The 23,510-nt window shown below is 27.6% G+C and overlaps 1 protein-coding gene across 10 annotated transcripts in view; it reads left to right on the forward strand.

Moving 5' to 3' along the window:
- LOC107444174 (vacuolar protein sorting 15) overlaps positions 1-20,611 on the forward strand; it is a 52,279-nt gene extending 31,668 nt beyond the window's left edge. For 2 of the 10 annotated variants that reach the window (XM_071181241.1, XM_071181243.1), the window contains exons 24-35: positions 257-391; positions 470-539; positions 2,892-3,093; positions 4,847-5,048; positions 6,132-6,262; positions 6,875-6,959; positions 8,122-8,219; positions 11,002-11,106; positions 11,543-11,668; positions 13,703-13,863; positions 16,296-16,474; positions 20,076-20,611. In XM_071181241.1, the coding sequence (XP_071037342.1) occupies positions 257-391; positions 470-539; positions 2,892-3,093; positions 4,847-5,048; positions 6,132-6,262; positions 6,875-6,959; positions 8,122-8,219; positions 11,002-11,106; positions 11,543-11,668; positions 13,703-13,863; positions 16,296-16,474; positions 20,076-20,313 (1,732 nt within the window). In that variant the 3' untranslated portion in view covers positions 20,314-20,611. Of the gene's footprint in view, positions 1-256; positions 392-469; positions 540-2,891; positions 3,094-4,846; positions 5,049-6,131; positions 6,263-6,874; positions 6,960-8,121; positions 8,220-11,001; positions 11,107-11,542; positions 11,669-13,702; positions 13,867-16,295; positions 16,475-20,075 lie in introns of all 10 variants that reach the window. The other 8 variants (XM_043042743.2, XM_071181240.1, XM_071181244.1 and 5 more) reach the window with 7 other exon arrangements.
- Positions 20,612-23,510: the final 2,899 nt, after the last annotated feature.

A 23,510-nucleotide genomic window follows, 5' to 3' on the forward strand; every position in this document is an offset into this window, starting at 1 on the left:
AATTAATCAAATATTGAAACTGACATTCATTAAAAATGTTTATTAATTTTCCATTTCTTATGACTTATAACTGGAATAGTTAGCTTTTCAATTTAGCTTTACAATAGTTACTATTTTTTTTAGGAAACTTCATTTAATAAATTAAACTCTCTAGCATATTGTGTAAGACTGACATTAATCGAAAAAGAAATTAGAAAAAAAATTTTCTCTCTTTCATTAATTTTTTCTGTTATTTCATAATCCTTTTCGTTCTTAGTGATCTTGTTTCTTCAAGCAATATGAATGAAGGTGAAATCGATCTTTCAAGTTATCCATTTCCTCCGCAGACTTATTCTGTTCCTTTGGTTCTTGTTGAAAATCATTTTGACAAACCAATGCAAGCTGTTCAAAAGTATTAATGTTTTCCTGAAACTTTAACTTTTATTTGTATTTTTTTAAAGAAACTACTTCTATACTAACGACATAAAAGTTCTGTATTTTATTCCAGCAGAAAACCAGCAAGAAAAGCAAAATCCACTGTAGAGTCACCTACTGTTATGGTATGTACTGAAGATTTTCAAAATAGCATCTCTATTCACACACTTATTGTTATAAGTTTAAAAACATTATACAATTTATGTAACTTCGGCTATTATCTATTTTAATAATAGCTCTAACTATTCAGTTTTGACAATACCAAATGTAACATCAGTGGTTGATTGAATATGGACTTATTGAATAAATTCCAAAATTAAACTTAATAACATTTATTAAAAATTAGGAAAACAAAACGTAAACAGATTTGTCTTAAGTCAGTCTAGTATCAGCGGTTCATTAAATATGGACTTATTGAATAAACTCCAAAATTAACCTAATAGCATTTATTATAAAATTAGGAAAATAATGCATAAACAGATGTGTCTTAAGTTAATATAGCATCAGCAGTTCATTGAATATGGACTTATTGAATAAACTCCAAAATTAAACTTAATTTCATTTATTAAAAATTGGGAAAATAAAACGTAAACGTTTCCTCCCCAAGTAACTCAAAAGCGGGGTAGTTCCATAAAAAAGTTCAAAATTACAAGACTCCGGAGTTGAGCAACACTAGTCATAAACCTAAAATTGAGACAGTTAGTAAAATCTCCGTTATTTTATTTCTTTAATGTTGGCGGGTATGGGAATGAATTTTAAACTGTTCAATTATTTTTTTTTTACTTTCTTAATGCCGGGCTCTGAAAAAAAAATTTTCACCTTATGTGACATAAAATAGATAACGTTTAATTTGTTTTTCTTTTAAAAAAAAAAAATATTAGTGTAGCTGAATGGGGGAAAATTTCAATTTAAATACTCAGAGTATTGAAAAAATCTTGGTATGTTTTATAAAGTCATAATTAACTGCTACATGGAAACTACTAAATAAAGTGCACCAAAATACATGGATTAAGTTGAATTCACATATATATATATGAAGAAGATATTTCTTATTCAGGAAATGAACTTATGGGGCTAGAGGTGATTGCCCAATCTGCAGCATCTCCTTAAAACTCTATTACCAAAATTTAGATTTATCAGTTTAAAAAACTTTATTATTTGTTTCAAACAAGTTATTTTTTTTTTTTTCAAAAAATTTTGCTGCCAAGTCGGTGTAGAGGGCAGAGCCTTTACTTACCAAAGCTTGTGCTGCAGCATGATTCTTTGTTCTAAAGGCTGGGTGTCTGACCAGATCCTATATTCTCTGATTATATAGTGGTTTGTAATCCATTTAAGAGTAATGACCCTGGTTTTTTCTGCTTCATAAAAATCTGTGTGCATTTGGGAAGCATGATGCGTAGACTGGTGATTATTCTCACCTTTTTTCTCTATGCTCATAATTGTGGTAATGTAGTGTGCCCTTGTGCCAGTAGTTCCATTTTTAAAAAATAAATAAAGTCACTGTTTAAATAATAATTACATACTGATAAAATTATCGGCTTTTATGGGTTAAATTCTGATTACTCTTACAAATATTTACTTTGTTAGGATTATTCTCAACTGGTTTAATTTTTGTAAGTTTCTTTTTTTTCAGGAGGTATATTAATGAATTTTCTAAGTGGTTTTAAATTCTAAAATTATTTTTTAAATAAATACCTTTTTTTTTTTTTTTTAATTCACCTTTATATGTTTATTTTTTCATAATTTTCAGTTTAAATTATAGAAGAAAAAAATTCAAATTATTAAGTTTGATATAAAAAAAAATGATTAGGTTTATTGATCAAACATTTTTTTAGTTTATTTATTTATTTATTTTAAGAAAATAATTTATGCTCAGAGATGCCCCTTTAAAACTCGAAAGTGCTCTTTTCTGTGAGGAAGCTCCTTACCCTTTTTAATCCTAGGGAAAACTCAGCACTTATTAACATATACTACATGAAAATAACAAAATTGATACCCTTCAAGAGCCTCAAATTCCATAGCTTGCAACTTTCGAACCCTAAGGCTACCAGGAAATTGTTGATCCAAACTTTGTAAGCAATCCTTTAATAACAAAAATAGAAAATTCGAAATGCTCCTTAAGGATGTCAAACCATTACAACTAGACCATTTGTGTACCTCTAATGCTACATTAGCAACTAATTCAAAATTAAAAACTATTTTTTTAGTTCTAATTGAAAAAAAAAGTTACTTTAATTGTATTACAAAAAAAATCAAGTTCTATATTTAGCTTATTTATACTAGCAAGTTTACATAATTCTAAAAGCAGTCTTCAAATCCAAAATAAACTACTGGAAGTACTGAATGTTATTTAAGCCTCTATCTGCTATACATTATTTTACTATGTTTTTATGCTGCTGTATAAAATTTTAGTTTTGAGTAGTGGCATTTATAAAAATTGGTTTAATATTTTTAAAATTAAATTTTCTTTGTTTCAGAATGAAGAATGGCAGCACATGTTTGGATCTAGTGAAGTAAAAAGCCCTCCATCGCCAAAACTAACACATCAAAATTCTGATCCTTCATTAAATTCTTTCGTCACCAGTGGAAAAGTAACAGAAGAAGGTTTGGAATTTATAAATCCTATTGATGATAAAAACATTCCATTACAGTTAGATATTATTGAAGACATGAAACCAAGTAAGTTTGTTTATGTTTTTCCAATTCTTAGATTAAATATTTGTAGTCCTCTACTAAATTTATATTTTTCTCTTTTCTGCTGGACATGCAAAAAATTATTTTTTATATGAAACTTTCTGTTACCAACAGGTCGGTGTTCAGATCCACAGATCTATGTACCTAGTTTTGGATGTTCTACGAGATTTGCATTAGAGGATAAATTAATACCATAAATTTATAACTGTTTATACTTATTTTAATTTATAAACCAAAATTTGAATTTATATTGATGAGTTTAGTCTTGCTAAACCTTTTCTTTTTATTCCTCAAACATCATGTAAGAGTTTTCTTTTTAGGTTTTAAATCTGTGTTAATAAAGTTGGGAGAATCTCTGTTTTTGAAATCTGTACGTTATAATGTTAAGCATTTAATCTTTTCCTATACTATGACCACCTTTCATTTACCTTTGCAAAAGTTTCTCTATGCAGGTTCTTTCCTAGATTATTCCTCATGTATGTTTAATTAAATTGTTTCACATACGGGTATTTTATTTTAGACGTTGCTTCATATTTAACTCCCTTTCAAGGGAAGAAATATCGTCTCAATTAAGACTATTATTTTAGATGCTATTTCTTGACCTAATAGTTAGGGCTGCAAGTTTGTCGCGGAAAAAAAGACCCCAAATTCGCGGAAAAATCACGGGAAATTTTGAAAATTACACAAATTCTAAACATAAAAAAATTTATTACATAAATGATGCAAAAGACAGAAATTGCGCAAGTAATAAAAAAAAGCTTAAAAATACACAACAAAAGTATTTCTTTGAATTTCAAGCAATATTAATATTTTTATTCAAATGAACAGAATTTTGGTACAATGTATTGTACATTGTCAGATTATTCTCATTTATCCTTCGTCTTTCATACCTTAATACATTTTTATACTTAGAAAACGATCTTTCTGCGTCAAAAGCTGTTTTTAGGCACCAACAAACTTCGAATTGCCACTTTTGAAGCTTTCGGTCTTTGATTTCCAAAACTCGATCAATTTTCCTTCACCAACGCTTCCTTTACCGTTGCTTTGTAAGAAGAAATTGCTGTGAAAACTCAAACATTCTACATTCAAAATACTAGATACAAGTCCCTAGTAACTACTAGTCCCCCCCTTCATCTAGAAACTGATCCATATTTAAGAAATCACAAGAAGTCGCCTAGGAAAAATTAACTGGATATGTAGAGAGGCAGTAGAAATTTCATTGCCCAGTGCAATAGCATGTATAACAATTTTTCTGTCTAAGATTTGATTTATAATATTTTCCTTCTTTTGTGATTCTAATTTCTTTTGTACTTTTACTGACTTCAGGAAGGTAATTACTCTCCTTAGGTGTAGAAAGACCACCTTAGTTGACAAGATTGTGATTATCTCTTATCTCTGAACTATTTTCATGTCATTTTGCTATTGATCCACTCTCCTAAATAATTTATATAAATAATCTCCTAAATAATTAAATCAATTTTACATGTTCAATTTAAGATTCAGGAAAATAAAAATTTTGTTTAATAAAAATAATAAATTTTTAAAAAATCGCATTTTAAGCAATTTTCGCGCAAGTCAAGACATATTGAGAAATTTGCAGATTTTAGGGAAAAAGATGACAATTTCGCTGAAATTCGCGCCGCGACAAACCTGCAGCCTTACTAATAGTTCATGTTGAAACAAATTTATTATTGCTTGTATAGAGGGTAAGTTTAAGGTATTTTTTGTTTTTTCCTAGATCACTGTGCCCCCTGCAGGGAAGAGTTAGCAGCACTCATATACAAGAAACAAGAGGAGTGGATTAGTGATGAAATTGCTAGGGAAGCAAGTGATGTGAAACTGAAAGATGAAAAGCCTCAACAGAGTAGTAAAAAAAGTGTTAAAATTCCTGCTGGTTCACTTATAGCTCATCTCCAAGAACATAGAGGTTCTGTCAACAAGTAAGACCACTTTTCTGCTTTTTATCTTTTTCTTTTCTAATTGTGCAGTACTTTCATTCAAAAAGATATCAGCAGCATCAATTTACTTGATGTTTTTGTATCATTCTGTAAGATTTGTTTTAAATTTATTGTTGAAATTTGTTTGGTAATATTTGTGAACAATATTCTCTAAAAAACAATCTTACTGGATGACTTTAGAATGTCAAATGAATAAACAACTACCTTGGTTCTTACGGCCAGAACATGTTTAATTAAAAATGCAGAATTTAACCATACCTTTATAATGCACAGATTTATAATTTTTCATTTTATCTTGATTACTTTATTTTCCAATTTCTTTTCAGTTTTTCTTAGGAAATCTTGTTTGATATTTTTTAGCTGTAATTTCTTTACCAGAGCCAAAACTGTTCTTTTAATTTAGTCTTTAATTTTGCCTATTATATTTTAGAGTAAAATTTATGTATGTGATATTTAACATTGAAATGATTTCAGAAAGTTAAATTATGTTTATTCAGTTGGAGCTGACAAAAGAACCTTAAATTACTTAGTAACTACTGTTAATGCATCTCTCTAATTATTTTATTTTAAACCTGACAGCATAATTGTTTGTCAAAGTTTATTTATTTTTTGTAGCAATTGAAGAACAATATGAACTAATTTTAAAGAATCAGTTGTCACTAACTTAGACCTTCTAACTACAATCCTATTAACAGCTGTTATTTTCAACAAATTTAACATTTTTTTCATATCTACATGTTTTTTAAAAACAATTGAATACTTATTAGTTATTTTTTTCCCTATTCATTTTATTTCTTCAATTTTTTTTTTTTTTTTTTTTTTTTTTTTTTTTTTTTTTTTTTTTGCTTTTTCTCTTTTAATTTATTTCTGCATTCTCACTGGTAATTATTTATTTGATTTGGTATATAGTGTTTGAAATCTTTGGGGCTACTTGATTTAGAATATAGGGGAAAAATTGTTCTAAACTTGTAAAGGTGTATTGATATATATGTTTTAAAAATTACAAGCACAATATTTCATATCCTTAAATATATCGTTTAATGTTATTGGGTTACTTATTTTCAGGATTCAGGTAATTACTGGCACTTGCCTTTTTGCCACTTGCTCCAACGATGGAACAGTCAAGATATGGGATTGTGAAAAAATGGAAGGAAGAAATGTAGCTAATCGATCAAGACTCTCTTACAACAGGCTAGGTAATCAAAAGTCAAATCAGTTTTTTATCCTCTTTTGCAGATAATTTTTTACATTTTCACATCAATACACCAATTCTCTATAAATAAAATGGTGGGCAATCTGTGTGTTTTACAGCTCCTTACTTAAAATGGATGAGTTCTGAGAAACACATTTGGACAAATTACTTTCTTTAATTAGTATGTATTTAGTTAGAAAAAGTATTTCTGCATTAAGTTATAGTAGTGAATGCACACACAAAAAAAAAGATATTAATAATAGAAAAAAAGTCTACTTCTCTTTTGTATTTGTTATATTTTTTCACTTATTTTGTGATAAATAAAGTTAAATTAAACAATTTTTTAAATTCAGATCTTTAGTTAATTGCAATTTTCTTTAAATTTGTATATTTGATTTTATCACTTTATTATTTTACTAACTTGTACATTTAATAAAATATTGAGAAAAAAGTTTATGGGGAAAAAGGGTCTAAAAAAGTCGAGAAATTTTTTAAGAAGTTTGCCAATCACCCTGTTTTATGTTTGATTGTTAAACATTTTACTGACACTTTAACAGTGAAATTTTGTCAGTTTGGATTCATAATTAATATTGCAAATATATGTTTATGTTTGCAGATAGTCCAGTATCTTCTATGACTTTATGCCAAAATATGCAATCAATAGCTGCTGCATCCGATAATGGAAGCATCCATGTTTTTAGGTAATGGGAAAATTTTTATAAATACTACTTATGTAAATTAGCTTTTTAATCTTTTTTAGTTTTTCTACTAAATTATATTATTTATAGAAAACAATGTTCTTTAGCATTTTTAAACTAAACTGACTTTCAGATTTATCAATTTTTCTTCTACTGTTATTTTAAAGAATAATAAATATTTTAAGGAAAATCTATTTTACTAGTTTTTGCTTAAGAACTTGAAGGAAAAGTTTTCTCTTCTTTGTAAGCATTTAAGATATCTGCCTGGTTAATTAAAATTTTAATTTTATGATTGGGGAATTAAATGAATTTAAAGTATAAAAATTTATACAGTATTTTTTAAAATTATTTAGTAAATTGGAGCTTAAAAACTACAAATTTTTCATGCCATACTAAGATATCTACAACAAATTGTAATGCATAAATTTCATAATATTTTGTTTTCTTGATCATTAACGTTTTGTTCCTGTGTTTTAAACTCATGTCTTGAGAAAATTTCAAAAGAACAATGAAATGAAACTATAATATGGATTGAAATTTCAATGAAAGTTTCTTAACATTCTTACTTAGAAACTTGATAATTCACATTTAGACCTTAACTTTTAGTTCAAAAATTGATAACAATATTCAAAATCGAGATACAAAATTTCAAAAAATTCTGTAAAAACTTTTTTTGTTAACGTAAAGAAATTTTTTCAAAATCAGCATTCTTCAGAAAATACATTTTCTAAAACATCAGAAAATTCTGACAACAAAACATTAATTATTGGAAAATTAATTTTTGAATATGAATTTTATTTGTCTTAAATATATACCTTTATTTAATAAAAAAAACTAAGATTAAAGTACTCAAAGCCCAACAAAAAATCTTTTAATTCCGTTTTAGAGAGTTTACTTCTAGTTTCGATTTTGTTTGTCAGCATATGGAGAAAAAAACTATAACTTAATTTTTAAAAATCGGAGTTTTATCAGTTTCAGCCATAATTATTTTCAGTTATAATGTATCAAAACTTTATTTTCAATTTTTGCTGCTTGCAATATTGTCATTTGAAAAATTTAAACAGAAAGTTTTTCTAATGTTTCACATTCTGATAAAATAAAAAAAATTTCTACATTACTGTTGAGTATGTTACTTCTCTTTTCTAATAAGATGTATATCTTTCAGATTTCAGTATGAAAACACAAAATCAACTCTACTCTATACAAGAAATCTAGATCCTGTTGAGGAAGGCTGTGTGGTTGACATTGATTACTTTGATACAGGTTAATAAATTTATAAATTTTTTTGATACGTTGAATGTTTAAAAAAAGAAATTTTTGAAAACTGTTTTGTAGAGCTACTTAGAACTACAAATAGTGTACGACCACTGAAATGTTAACTTAATCTATCTCATAATGCTACAGATGTCCATCAATTTAATGCAAAGTAGTAGTAGTACTTTAACTCGTACTAGAGCACAATTGGCTATTGATGATGGTCTGGAAAACATTCCTGAGGATGATCAGCAGATGTGTCATCACAATTTTGATTGACAGCCCTGTGACCTACATACAAAGTTGAGCACTTCGCAGTACAAAAGTTAAATGAGGATCGATATCGTGCATCCTCACCCCTCGCAGACTGATCAAAGTGGTCACCCACCACTCACTTACCGCAACTAGTAATGCTTGATTTTGATAATTTATTGGCACTCTTGTATAACAATCAATCCACTATCAGAAATTAATGTAGAATAATTTAAAATTAGTATTATTTTCAAAAAAAATTACTTGCTCTTTTTTCTTGAGCAAGGCAAATGCATAACCAGTCTAGAGTCATAAAAGAGAAAAAAATTAAATAAATCTTTGTTAAGTGTGCAGCATAAGAAGGCACATCTAGAATTTTTTTAAATGTAAATGAGCTGGATCTCTGATTTGCAAAATGTAGTTATCAGTAATTAAATACGATCATGCCTATATGATCGTATTTCAGTGATGAAATTAGATCATATCAGCATCACCTTGAATATGAAATAAAAGGATTTTTTTTTCAGTCGTAATTTTGGCGGTGGGGCAGTTATGGTAGGGGTAGCTTTTTATAGCTTTGGAATGTCTTTAATTTGGTGAAAATGAACCCAAATGAATTCCACTTAATACATTTAACTCCTATACGACATTTTATAATATTATACAGAAACTTGGGATGAAGAGTACTGGACTTTTCAACAAGATAACATGAGTAACCACAATTAAAAAGCCTTAAATCTTTTTTTCTTTAAACAAATCAAAATTAAGGATTGGCTATCAAAAAGCCTCAACTGAAGATTAATTAAAAAATATATATTTAGGGAGCCATCATTCGTAATATATATGAAAAGGGCTATTTTAACAAATAGCCCTTAAAATAAAATTTGGGCTAAAATAAAATTTGGTCAAATTTGTTTAAAAATGATTATTATTAAATAACAATATTACTCTTCATTAAATAATGTTTTGCAATAAATAACAAGTAACTTTATTTAAATTTTCATGCACTTCAATAAACGCAAAAAATACTTTTGTTCTCAATTATAAATTAATGATTTTAGGACTGGTTTATTTTTCTTTCAGTTCATCTTTCAGTTTCATATCTAATGTAGAAAATCAGTAGTTGTATTGTGATTTACTTAGCAGTTGTTTATTAAACACAAAATTTAAAGTTATCTGTAATAGTACAGCAATCAGATTACTTGCTTTGTGTATGGCAAATTGGTAATTAAATTTTTATTCATGTTCTGTTAGTGTTAAAGGATTAAGTTCCTTTACACTAACAGAACATGAATCAACCACATGATATCGGTTATGCTGTGAGCATTGTGCGCCGTCTACCAGAACTGTATACCATACCTGAACGTTGTTCGTGGAAAATTTGTCACCATCGCAGAAATTTTTTTACTATTGCTAAAAAAAAAAAATAATCTGCCTCTTCAAAGAAAGTTTGTCCGTTATCGAATTACCAAGAAAAAAAAGGATTCTTCTTTGCACTTTTTGAAATAATGCAATTGTGAAATTTAAAATTACATTCACATGATTTAATATTTCACATTGTGATTCCTGTTTACGCGATTTAAGATCGCGTATCATGTTTTGAATTTTCAAGTGTGTTTTTTTTTCCAAATATCGCGATATGTATTCACGAGATTTAAAAGCCACTATTATAATTAGTGTTTAAGTGACTTATAAATTATTTACAGGAATTTGTATTCACTCAATTTTTTAACCCAAACAACGATATTTGTATACACGCAATGTTAAAATCAAACATCGAGATTGGTATTCGCGCGATTTGCAAATCAAACATGGATTTTCATGTTATAGCGATTTTTAAATTAAACATTATAGTCGTATTTACACAATTTTGAAATTAAATGTCGAGATTTGTATTCACGTGATTTAAAAATCACACATTGAGATTCATATTCATACAATTTAAGTAATAAATAAAATCTCACATCAATATTTTTAAAACATTTATAGCATTCTGTGGATAAATGTTTCCTACATACACTTTCTCTTGTACGAATGTCAGGTATTTTTCCTATTATTTAAAAAGTTGTTTTGCACATAACAATTTAGGATTTCTATTTTTAGCATTTTTGGTTTTTTACCAAACTCAGCCCTGTTATATGAATCAATATAGAGTTCTAGAATGCAGAGAGCAATCATGATTCTAATTAAAATGCTATAACTTATTTGAGAACAGTTTTAAACCATATTTTATGCATAATTGTTGTTAAATTTAGTACGAAATACAGAGAATCAACACTTTCAAACATATTAGTACACTTACCATAATTTAAATATTCTGGGTACTTGTTATTTGAAGGATTTGAATCTTATCCCTAATTGTCATATTTTGATGTATTCGTGGTTTTTTTTTATTTTACAATATCATTAATTTTAAACTGTATAGCTGAGTGAAATATCTTTATAGTTGTGATCTTTATTACATTTAAGTCTTGTTCTTATATTTAAGAATAAGTTTGTATTAGTTGTTCCTAAACTCTCACTTAATACTTTTTTATAGGTAGCCAATCTGTTTTGGCATATGCAACAGTAACTGGATCAATTGTTGGATGGGACTTACGTTCTCCTGGAACAGCCTGGAAATTGGAAAATAGCCCACGCCAAGGTCATTGTTTATTGTCTGTAAAGTAAAAGACATGCATTCTAAAAATATATATCTTGGATTGTTTCGATAATTATTAATTGTCAAATATTGGGTGTTACTTTTTTGCGATTTCTCCAATTCAACTATTTAACAACCACTTATATATGAAAAATTACTAAGATTTTAAAGTGTTAAGCAATGTAAAATTAACTCTTTTTCTTCTAATTTTGCAATCATTTTATGGTATATTATAATTACTCCCTTTAGCTATTTTTGTTATACTTATGTTATTCTTTCAGTTTTTCATTGACAAATTTGTCAATTATAATTTTTTATCTTTTTAATCATCTCTCATTATTTTCTATTTGCATGTATTGAAATTTTTACAATATTTTTATTGTTCTGTAATTAATAAAAAATTTAATTAATAATTGTAGATCAATTTAAATATTTATAGGTGTCATTACATCATTTTGCACTGATCCTCATCACTGTTGGCTTGTTGTTGGTACATCTCGAGGTCACATGATTTGTTGGGATCTTCGTTTTCAACTTCCAATCACTACTGTGACGCATCCAACAAGTAAGCTATTCTGATTTTATTGTAATTTCAGCACATGCAGTGAGCTTAAAATCTCTCAAAATATATTTTTCCTAAAAACTTAAATTATTATAAAAGTGTTGATTTATTTTTAAAATAAATAAGGTTTTGTACCTTTATATATATATATTTTTTGTACTTAGCTAATCTCAACTTGATCATGTTATTTTTTTTCCTTTAAAATATTTTTTTTAAAGATGTCCATCATAAAATAATCTTGCAATACTGCAATTTTTTTACCTTATGTTCTGTACATACTTTGTTTGCTGTTTTTCCCTCCAATTTTTAAAGTTAAAAAGCAAAATCTGTTTTGATATTTCCAATTTATATTTACTGAGCCTTTTTTCATTCACTTTTTGTGCAGTTTATTAACTATTACTGCAAAATATTTGAAAATGCCTGAAGAGTGTTTGAATATATGTAAGAATATGGTGCACAAAAGGAAAAACAAATTACCCTTGTATAACTTTTTATCTAACAATTTGATTTTTACTTACTAGGACTTCATCTTAAACTTTCGAGGAGGTGACTTCAAGCATGCCAATTAGTTAACGCAGATGATATTTTAAATTGCAATATGAGACACAGAAGTGTACTTTCTTTAACTGAACATACCTTATTTATGACGGATTATGATTTGCCATCCCCAACCTAATCTGATACCCAAATGCAATCTGGGAAACATGATTCCAGTAGTTTGGTCAAGAGAGCAGTCCTAAGTTTGGATCCCATATTGTTAATTATACTTTTTGTATATTTTGCCACATCTGAAGAACTTTTCAAGAAGATTGAAAAGAATTTACACATAATTATGATATTGAGCTGTGGATTATGACGTATATTACATAATTATCAAAGTAACAATTGAGTCTTCAGAAGATATTAGAAATGCCAAACTTATTGAAACTGTTAATGAGAAAATAAACCCCAAGGATATAATACCAAAAGCAATCTGAGACATCTGAAAAGAACACAAGTCTCAAACCCCTTATTGTGACAGGTATTACATTAAGTCCTGAGGACGTAAATTCTGACAAAATATTTAGAATATCACCACAGTAAGGAAGACTGCGCACATACCACCGCTGCATAATAAATCACCATCGATTATAAACAAAGCCAGCCTAACAAACTAACTCCATAAAACTCACATAACCAAGAAAACCAGATAAAATACATTAACACTATATCTCACATAAAATAAAATTAACTGGCTCATTCTCAAAAAGTTATGTAATCTCTAATGAATGCATTTTATCGCTTACAAAACATTTTTGCACAAAGAAAACTAAGTTATTTTCATACATTTACATAATAACAATATTATCTATGTCACAAATCCTTGTTGCCCTAGTCTCAAGTTTATATACGTGTGACATAACTTTTCTCATTGAATTAAAGGATTTTTTTTTTGCATGTCGTTATGGACTCTTTGAGTTTAAGGTATTTCAGTTTCTTCCTGACTTAACTCGAATTGAGTTTTTCAACTTTCTTCCCGCAAAGGAGGAAAGAACTGATACTTTTCAACTTTGCTAAGCTGCCAATATGCACTATCTGGTCCATAGCACTATCCCCAACAAGAGCAATTTTGAAATTCACTCTAGCAATTTTTTCCAAACTCCATAAGGTCTCTTACTTAATTAACACAATTTCTTTGAATGGCCTATAGGTACAGCTGGATGAAATAACATTGCTAAATTACTGACTCTTAATTTCTTATCCACTGCTGTTTTTGATCTTTAAATTACTTGTTTTACAGCTGTTTTTTCTAATTGTCTTTTGACGCTCAAAAAATATTGCTTAGTTTGTTTAATGGACTATCTGAATACCTGTTCTTCTTATAGGTTAGAAAAAAAGTAAATAATCAATAAATTGGTGTTAATCAATAGGACTTAATTAATCTATGAGACATACACAGACACAAATAATAAAGATAATACAATTCAAATCTTTTTTGAATTATTTGTTGCCCTTCCCATTGCCTTTACTAAGCAAAATATGTTTTGTTTGTTTTAGATTCTCGTATTCGTCATATGTTAGTCCACCCCAAAAAGAAGTCTTCTATCTTTACATCAGTCCAAGGAAATAATGAGGTGTGCTTATGGGATATGGAAACTCAAGGAAGACTAATGACTTTGTGGACAATCAATAAAGCCGCTCCACTTTCTTTAACTGAGGTGGTTAGTCCTTCATATGATTCCTTTAATTTGTTGAACAATTTGTTAATTGTTGCTTTCTGCATTTAATTATTCAGAAAACTACAATAAGTTACAGATGTAGTCCAAAGAGTCGCAATGGCTATTAGTTGTTAAAGCAGAATTCAGAGTTTTAGCATTTAGTCCTGAAATTTCTGATTTTGTATGTGTTCAGAAAATACCATTTTCTGAGAATGCCAAATACAGATTTAAAAAAGTAGATTTGTAGAGCCAACTGATTTTGGTTTTTGATCCAATATCTTTTTATTTTATTTAGTAATGCTTGTGGAAATCGCAAAATTCGATAGTTCTGATTTAGGGACTGTCTATTGATTTTAAAATTGGTTCAGGTATTTAGCATTGCATGTCGAATTCATTGTTTCAACCTCTTTAAGAATTAAATTCTATTAAATGAAAACAGAATTAACAATTTTATGTTGTCAAATTTTTATGATCATGATTTCAAGGGTGATATGCTAACTTATTATTTTCAGCAACTGCAGTAAAAAATCTTGTAAGATAGAGTTTTGCAGTTTCGAGTTTTTGATACATCTGTTTTGTGCGATATTTGAAATAATAAATTCTATACAGTAAACATTTATACAATACAGTAAACATTTTATAGCATTTTTAAATTATTAATTCAGGGATCTCCTACTAAATTAGTACAAAACTTCTAAGCAGCATATTCACTGTGTTTTCATTTCGAGATTATTGAAAATAAGATCCTTAATTAAATAATTGACTTTAAAATTATTTGATTAAGGATATTTTGAATTATATTATATATTTTATTTATATATTGATGAAAAGGAATATTACGTAATTGATGCTGGTAATTTTTTAACACAACAGTTCAATAAATTGTTTTCATGTATTGATTTGAAACTATCATGATTTGTTCAGAATTGATAAAAAAATTTCTGGAAACTGTTAACTGTAATTTAAAACTTTCCGTTCTAAACAAAGTAATTATGAAATTTTAACTAGTAAATAGTCTATTTTATTATTCTTTTGCAGTAGAAATTGCTTTTATTACTCTAAAGATGAGTAAATTATACTTTTTAATTAGCAATTTACCTTTTTAAACATGTATGTGTATATGTATACAGTAGATAGTTCTGAAAAATGTCCCGATTTTTTTTAAAAATATAATGTCCTGAATTTTTCTTTGGCCCACTATTGAACCTGTTGAAGGTCACTGAACTTTCATAATGAAGAACTTAGATATATTACTAAGAATAATATAAAGGGAAATATTACTAAATATATTGATCAAATATCCATAAGTTTGTATTAAACTACTTTTGCTTTTGTTGTTTTTTCTAACCTCCAAGTTTTATCCAATAAGACCAATTCCATAAATCCATAAACTTTTAGAAAGTCGCTAGTACACTAAAAATTTTCGAAATAACCTCGTCCAACTTAAAATCAGTACAGTTTAATATTGTTGTAGATAGCCGCTTTTTTGCTCCCAGTGATGACGCAATTCGAAACTTAATAATTTTCTCGATGTTTGAGAAGCAAATCACAGAGCTCAGCACAACAGCATAAATTTCTTTCCATGTGAACATGAAAAACACATATACCATGCTTTAAAATTAAACCTTAAGCTTTTCAAATAATCATGAATCATCTAATTTGATAAATTTAATCTCTCTGTGATCTTGTGAACTGATATTCGCCAGTTAGCATCAATTAATGCCTTTATTGTGTCGTCATCAGCTTAAATTAGTGAGCTGTATTTTTGTACATCTGAATCAAAATGTCATCGAATTATAATTTTGCAAATTGTACTGCACTGTACTGTCTATTTTTCCATAAACACCAGATTTTTTTTCTTGCTTACCTTTATGATAGTAAAAAATATATAATATGCCAAAAATTCTGCTTGTCCCTTTGATTATTTGAAAGGGCACCAACCAAAAACTACCTCATAGAATTAATCAAACTGTTTTTGCAAGTAAGCCCTTCTAAGCTGCCTAAATATATAATGATTATGAGGCTTAAGTGTGAAATTGTGAAAAAAATATAATTAAGTCCTCTATTGAAAAAAACGAAAAAAAAATTCCTAACCACCAATTGCTTTTCTATTTCAATACTTAAAGAGTAAAATGTTTATATTAAAGACTATGTTAAAATATCAATGTCTTTTGAAAAATTAAAAAAGGGACTTTCTGTTTCATAATGAAAAATGTAGTTTGCCACCCCTGTAAAGTTTTGAAGAACTAATTTTAAAACTAAATGCCTCAAATAAATATGTGTTTATGTAAAATCAAAGTATATGTCTGTGGCATGTATTTACTGTCAATGCATTGAATAAATACATGTTTAAATAAAATCAAACTCTATGTGCATGACATATATTTTCTGTATAAAATATATATTTTTATGACTTGTATTTCTTTGTACAGGCATCCGACGATTCCATTTATTCCATGTGCTGGTCATCTCATGAACAAAATTCAGCTCTTCTAACAGCTGGCTCTGATAGAAGAATACGTTATTGGGATTTGAAAAATCCCACTGCCTCTCGTGTGATTGTGGGAGCTGTTAATGATCGCTTTGTGCCACTCTCCAGCTTCAACTACACGTAATCACATTTAATTTCTCTTTGTTTACTTTACAGAGTGAAATAGCATTGCTTGCTAATTACTTTATTTCAAATTAGTATTTTCGCGTGAAAATCTATTGATGAAAACAGTAACTCATATAGTATGTAACTCAAAATCTATTGATGAAAACAATAACTCAAATAAAATGTAACTCAAATAAGTTACATTTTATTTTTACTAAATGCTTTCATGATGTAAAGTATTCTCAGTGGTAGACTGAACATGGGTTAGAATATTCTTGTCGTTAGTCTTACCATAAGAGGTTTTCCTCTCTATGTAATGCAAAAATAGGTTAGTTCCATCAAAAGATCCTCCACAAAGCAGGGCTGATTGTGTTCCGGAAAAAATCCTGATTTTTTGCCAACCGTGATCCGGAAGTTTCCCGAGATCGAAGGTTCATATGTTTAAAAAAATCATTGATCACAAAGATTTTCGGAATTCAAAGGTGGAACTTAAAAAACACAGTTTATATCATTTGTTTGTTAGGAAAGCTACTTTATAAGCTTATATTCAAGATTATTATTCATTTTTTATCAGTAAATAGTAATTATAATCATAAACTCGAGAAAGAAAGACATATTTTTAAATTTTAATTACTTCTCCAGGTCATTATAGGTATGTGTAAAGTTTTAAATATATCTTAAGTTGACTAAGAAATATTGAGAAAAAGGAAAAAACCTTGTTTATATTTTTTTCTAATTTTTAGATGTGAACTTTTTTTTTTTTAACTCAAGAAATTTTCTGGAATTTTGACTTGGGCTCACAATCACCCCTGACAAAGGCAAAATTTCGCCCAATACTTGATCCAGAATTTCTCTTGTCTTCCTGATAGAGTTCAAAATTACAAGGCTACAAAGTTGAACATTAGTAGTATTAGCCACTCAAGGAAGACTAATNTACTCCCCCCCCCCCCGAAAAAAGGAGTCAGCCGTTCAACGACTGTTTATAAAATATTTTTTCCACTTACTAATATTTTACAAAATTTTGCTTCACTTTTAAATTGTCATTTTAATTGATTTCAGATGAAAAAAAAAACTTTTTAACTAATTTATGTGATGAAATATTCTTCTACTCAGCATAATAAAACTAAAATTTATTTTACAGGTTCAAATCACTTACTTTCATTTTTATAACAAAATCATTTTTACAGAATTGAGTTTCCTGCCAGTGAAATTTATACATTTTAAAATACTGAAACGGAATCAAATGTCTAGCTGTAAATATTTTAAACATTTTTTTTAAAGTTCATTAATTTTGATCAGAATCGTTTAAAATTTTTAAATAATAATAATAACAAGATAGTTTAAATTTGTCTAAATTAATTTATTCAAAATAATTAACTCTGTAATTTATTACTTATATTTCTAATTTGAAATTAATTTATTTTTTCCATGCTATCACTTATATTCCTAAAAAAAAAAGTTTTTAATAAATTTTGTATATTTTTAAACCCAAATTAATTCACTTATAAACCTTTTTGTGTATTTCTACACCAAAATTAATTTAATTATAAATGTTACTTAAATTGCTTCTAATTCTATTAGAATTTATTAAAGTATTTATTATTTTCCTTAGATTATCCATTACTTATCCAAATTCTATATAGAAGTAGTTTACTTTAAAATATTTTGATGAATTATATTGTATTAAAATACTAATGATGTTAAATTTATTTTAGTTTTGTTTTATAGATTTTGCCCTGAATTTTTTACAGGAATGAAATAACTTAAAATTCAATTATGATGAAAAAATATCTATACATTTTTTTTTATTATTTAAAATTATCCCTTTTATTTATATACATTTGCTATACTTTGTTTATTTAACACTCAAGCTTTTATACAGTATACACGCATAGTCATCCAGACATAATATGTAAATGCTTCATTTGATTTTCGTTTTTTATGTTATCATCATCCAATTCAGACTTTGTATTTGGTGTCATTCATTTCTGCAGAATAATGTTAATAGTGTGCGTATTCTAAAAATTTTACTAAAAATTTTTTCAGAAAAATATTTTAAAAACTTTAATGAAGATTTCAAAATAATATATAGATAAAATTGATACATTTAAATGTAATAAACTATAAGAAAAAATTTTAATATGAAATGTTCCAGAAATTTTAATAAAAGTATAAGTATTCTAGAATGTTTAATTAAAAATATTAAACGGTTTCAGCTATAAAGCCTTCAAAGTATTGTTATATCATTGATGTTCGTAGTTATCTTAAATTTTTATTAACCTAAAAGAACTTGGATGGTATGTACAGAGATGCCAATTATAAAAAAAATAGCCATTAATTGAAGTATAATCCTGTTTCTGACATATGACTTATAACTCTCAGTTATAAAATTGGTTTTAATTTAAAAGAATTAAAATTTGTTGGTTCTTTCTACCCTATGGTATTTTTATTCATATAAAAATAAACACACTTATAAAAGCTAACTTTATCATGATAATTCTACGTTGGGCAAATTAGTGCAGAATTTTTCTTTCTATGTGCTATTTTTGCATACAATAAAATAAAAGAAACCTTGTTCTTTGCAGCAAAAAGTTTACTACTGCTTAAAGTTTTCAAAAAATTAGCATAGAAGATCTCACGGTTAAAAATTTTAATAAGCAAACCATAAAGACAGTTATAAAGTTAAAATTTTATTATTGCTCAAAAATGCAAATGTTGGTGAATTTTCCATTTGTTTTTATTTTAATTCTTTACCTTTTAATTAGATATTACTTCACTACATTTTTATTGGCATTTAATTTAATTACATTAATGTTATCTGCATTCAATTTAATTACACTGGTTAATTTAGAATATTTTGTTAATTTTACTTGAATTTTTTCTTGTATTAACAATAGGTCACTGTATTTACTTTGAAGGTGGTTGGTGTATAAAATGTGCCTCTAATTTTCTTATATTATTAATAACCACAAATGTGTTCTTAAAGATTAAATAAAAGTTTTTGATGTATAAGTTATTTAAAACAAGCTCAATGTTAAAAGGTATTAAAACTACTAAACCATAAATAACCCTGATATAATTTAAGCAGGGTGTTCCTTCATCAAACACCTTTATATGTGCTTCTTTAGAATCCAGTTAAAACAGAAACTAAAAAGGTTTATGCATTAGGAATCTTAAATTACTTTTTGAGCAAGGAAAAAATGAATAATATTATCAAAATCTGAATTACGAGGAAGGAAGACTAGATGATAAACATTAAAACATTTGATTGCCTGGTAGAAATAGGAGCTTCTTCCATGTTAAACTTTCTTTTTTCTTTTGGCAATAAAATATGTTATGATATTTTTATACATGCTTTTTATAATAGTAATTGGTAATATTCTAAAAAATTTTATTGTTTACTCTTTTAAATATTATTGTGTGAGCACTAATGTGTATATTTTTTTAATTCATTTCTATAAATACAATTTAATTGTAGGTAATTGCAAACATCCTTAAATATTATAATATATCTTGTAATTAATACTATAACATCCTGTATTATTTGCAAATATTTCTGTATTTATTGCAAACATCCTGTACTTTATCCATGCATTATTTGTCAATTATTTTTCAGTCTTAGAGTGATTGATGGAACGGAAGTATTATGTGAACATCATCCATTAGAAAATGAAAAAGATAAGAACTCATCTTCGAGTGGAAAAACATCTTCAGAAGATGTGGTTGTCCGTCGTTACCCAGAAACTCCTCAACCCGGACACTATGACATCATTAGTGCTATTTCCACCATTCAAACCTCCCAGCACCTTGTCATATCAGCCTCAAAAGATGGTGTTGTTAAAGTTTGGAAATGAGTTATCTTCATTATGTTAATCTTTCAATTATTATTTATACATAGTTCCTGATTTAAAGTAATATATTGTATATAAATTAATTAAGACACTAATGTTGTAAGTTCAATTTTCGGGACCATTTGTAATCAATATTTTCTTGTGTTCGTCTAGCAAATGCGATAAGATGTAAAATTGATACTGTAAGAATTATGAAATATGAGTGAGCTTAAGTGTCCTATAATTACCTATGTCAAATCTATGAAATCATTATGTAAAAAGGAATTGTAAATTTCTTTTGTACAGTAAAAAATCATATCAAGTTTGTTTGTTTGAGTTTTTTATTATTAAAAGAATTTGATTTTAAATGAGTAAATTCTGTTTTAAAATTTATTGAATTTATAAGTTTTCTTTCTTTTTTTATATGTTTCGAACTTCACCAAAAGAACTGTTTAAGTGGTATGTAGAATACTACTCAGGCAGCAGAATGCTTCTGTAATGAACTTAATTACCTTTTATTTTCATATGTCCTTCCTAAATTTGAAATTATTAATTTACATTTGAAAGAATACATTTAAAATAATGAGGTTAGATTTGCCAGAATCACCTGCACACAATATTTGAAGGGCATAAAATAAATTTCCTGCAATTTACCCTTCGGTGTAGATGTAACACTGGTGTCCGTCTTTATATATTTCTTTCTGACGTTCTAATTAACAAGATATTATGTGCCCAACTTATTATCGGGGAATTGATCATAAGTATCTTATACCTTCCTACCATTTATTCAACTTTTGCATATTTGCTTGAGTCTTTATAGAAAATTAAATTATTCATAAATAATTTCGCTAAAATACTTGTTTGTATTAACTTATTAATACTTCTCATATGTAGTTTGATACTAATCGTTTTAATATTTTATGCAAAAAAAACTAGTTGTTACTCGACTGATAAATTTCCGATTTCGTATTTTGGCATGCAGTTAAAATTAAAGTATTGAAGTTAATATCTTATAGTTCAAAAATATTTTTATTGTCCTTAAATTAAATAAGAAACTGTTGTTTTTTTAGTCTTGATATTTTTCTAAGAAAATACGGTAATGTTAATGATAGAATATATAAATATTTCAAGCAGCAAATTTGTTTTCAATACATATGGTTTTAATGGCATTTAGTAATGACCTGGCAACAAATGTCTATATGATTTTATATTGGCGCTGGTGGGAATTGTTTCATAAGATTTTGATAGAATTCTTATATTTACCTTGTTTAAATATTTATATTGAAATCCCAGTTGTACATTTTTTAATTTAGTTATTGACACTGGTTTTAAAAATTGTAAGTATTAAACGTGGTGATTACAGAACTCCCTACTTAATCTATTGCGTTCTCAAAGCGTTTGACTCTATATTCTGAACAGATTCTTTGTAATTATAATTATAGGTGTATGTATTTACCACAAAATTTAAATAAAAAAGTTTCTTTTCCTATTTACATAAGAAATTTTAATTGAGCAGATAAGGACACTGATTCTTCTGAGAAAAATCAAATTCCGAAAATAAAGGAACTTTAGATTCAGAAGAGAGAACTGTGGATATTTTTTTCTACGCAATCTTTTTCTCTCCTAGTATCGAGTCTTAATTCATCTGAATCAAATTCTATAATAAAATCATCACATTGGTCATATGAATAGAAACTCTGGCTTTAAAAATAATGAAACGCAAAAAGTTTACGAAAAAAACATAAAGATTTTTCTAACAATATATAATCAGGAAATAAAAATGCATTAAATTTAAAGATGAAAATTGCAAAGTTTTAAAAATGGCAGCTTATACTGGGTAAAGCGCTTTAAAGAATCTAATCAGCGTGACATTGTCATTTTTTAGCCAACCAATTTTCACACAAATTACAATATCAAATCTTTGACATCTAGATAAATACTCAAAGCGTGCAATAATTTCTATACTACCAGCCTCAAAAAAAAAAAATCGCTTTCCCTAGCTCAGAAAATTTCCAAGTTATCACATTCTTTCACTACAAAGCAGCGAAGTATTTTATTTTATAACCGTCGTTGAACAGCCGACCCAATTTTTTAGGTTTAAGACTTCGGTTTTTGGGTTCAACTTTGTAGCCTTGTAATTTTGAACTCAATCCAGATGAAAAGGGAACTCCTAGATGGAAGAAATTTGCCTTCAAGGAGGACTTTTTGATGGAACTAACCAGCATTTGCGTTACATGAAGAGGAAAACCTCTCACGGTTTGCCAAGAGGACTCTAACCCATGATCCGTCTTGCACTGAGAATATTTTACATCAGCAAAGTGGTCGGTGCAATTAGCTCTCAGAAAGTGATAGGTCCAATACTTTGGAAAACTTTTAGAACCTTCAACCAAGAAGTTAGAATCCTAAATTTAAAACTATGTCATTTCTTTAACTCGCTTCATTTGTTTCAAATCATGATTAAATAAAGCCTGTTAAACAGTTGGACAACACTAAAATAACCAACTAACATGCTTTAAACGCGATGCTTGTGTTCTAACAATCAGTTGAAAATATTTTTTTTCTTTATAGTCGTAACCCGGAATAACGAATTTGGGATATAGTTAACTTATGGTTGTAATTAAATTTTTTCAGTGCTCCCTATTTAACCAATGTTCTTTTATATGTTTACAGTGTAAAGTTCGTTTACAGTAAAGTATAATTTCATTTCCTGAATTATTTTTTTTTTAACATTACTCTAACTTTAAATTTGCAGAAGTTACAATTGCAAAAGATGGTCCTTCTTTACATAGCGTGAAATAACTCTACTTTCTCTTCGCTTTTAAACTAAAGTACAAAAATGGATGCTATACCGCGGAAGAAACTTTTCATCGCAAATTCTCTTGAACTTCCAAAAGTAATTTAAAATTTGTCGTTCAGACAAACCTAGAATAAACCATGATGTTTGAAATACTAAATAGAATTTTTAAAATATCGGAAGGAAAATAAATTATGAGAAGATAAGCAAGAATTACGCAATGAGGAAGTTCACTTCCAATATTTTGTTTGCTTTTTGATATTTTCAATTTTTTTTTTTTTTAAGCATTTGAAGCATTATCGATTACTCTAGGTTTGCCTGAAGTAATTTTTTCTATACTTTAATTCAGGGCTCGAAAAAAAACCAGAAATTTTACCCGTCCCCGAGGACGGCTTGTTTAACAATGTACCCGTCCTCCTTTGAAACT

The sequence above is a fragment of the Parasteatoda tepidariorum genome, chromosome 5 (assembly GCF_043381705.1).
Source record: "Parasteatoda tepidariorum isolate YZ-2023 chromosome 5, CAS_Ptep_4.0, whole genome shotgun sequence".
Taxonomy (NCBI): Eukaryota; Metazoa; Arthropoda; class Arachnida; order Araneae; family Theridiidae; genus Parasteatoda; species Parasteatoda tepidariorum.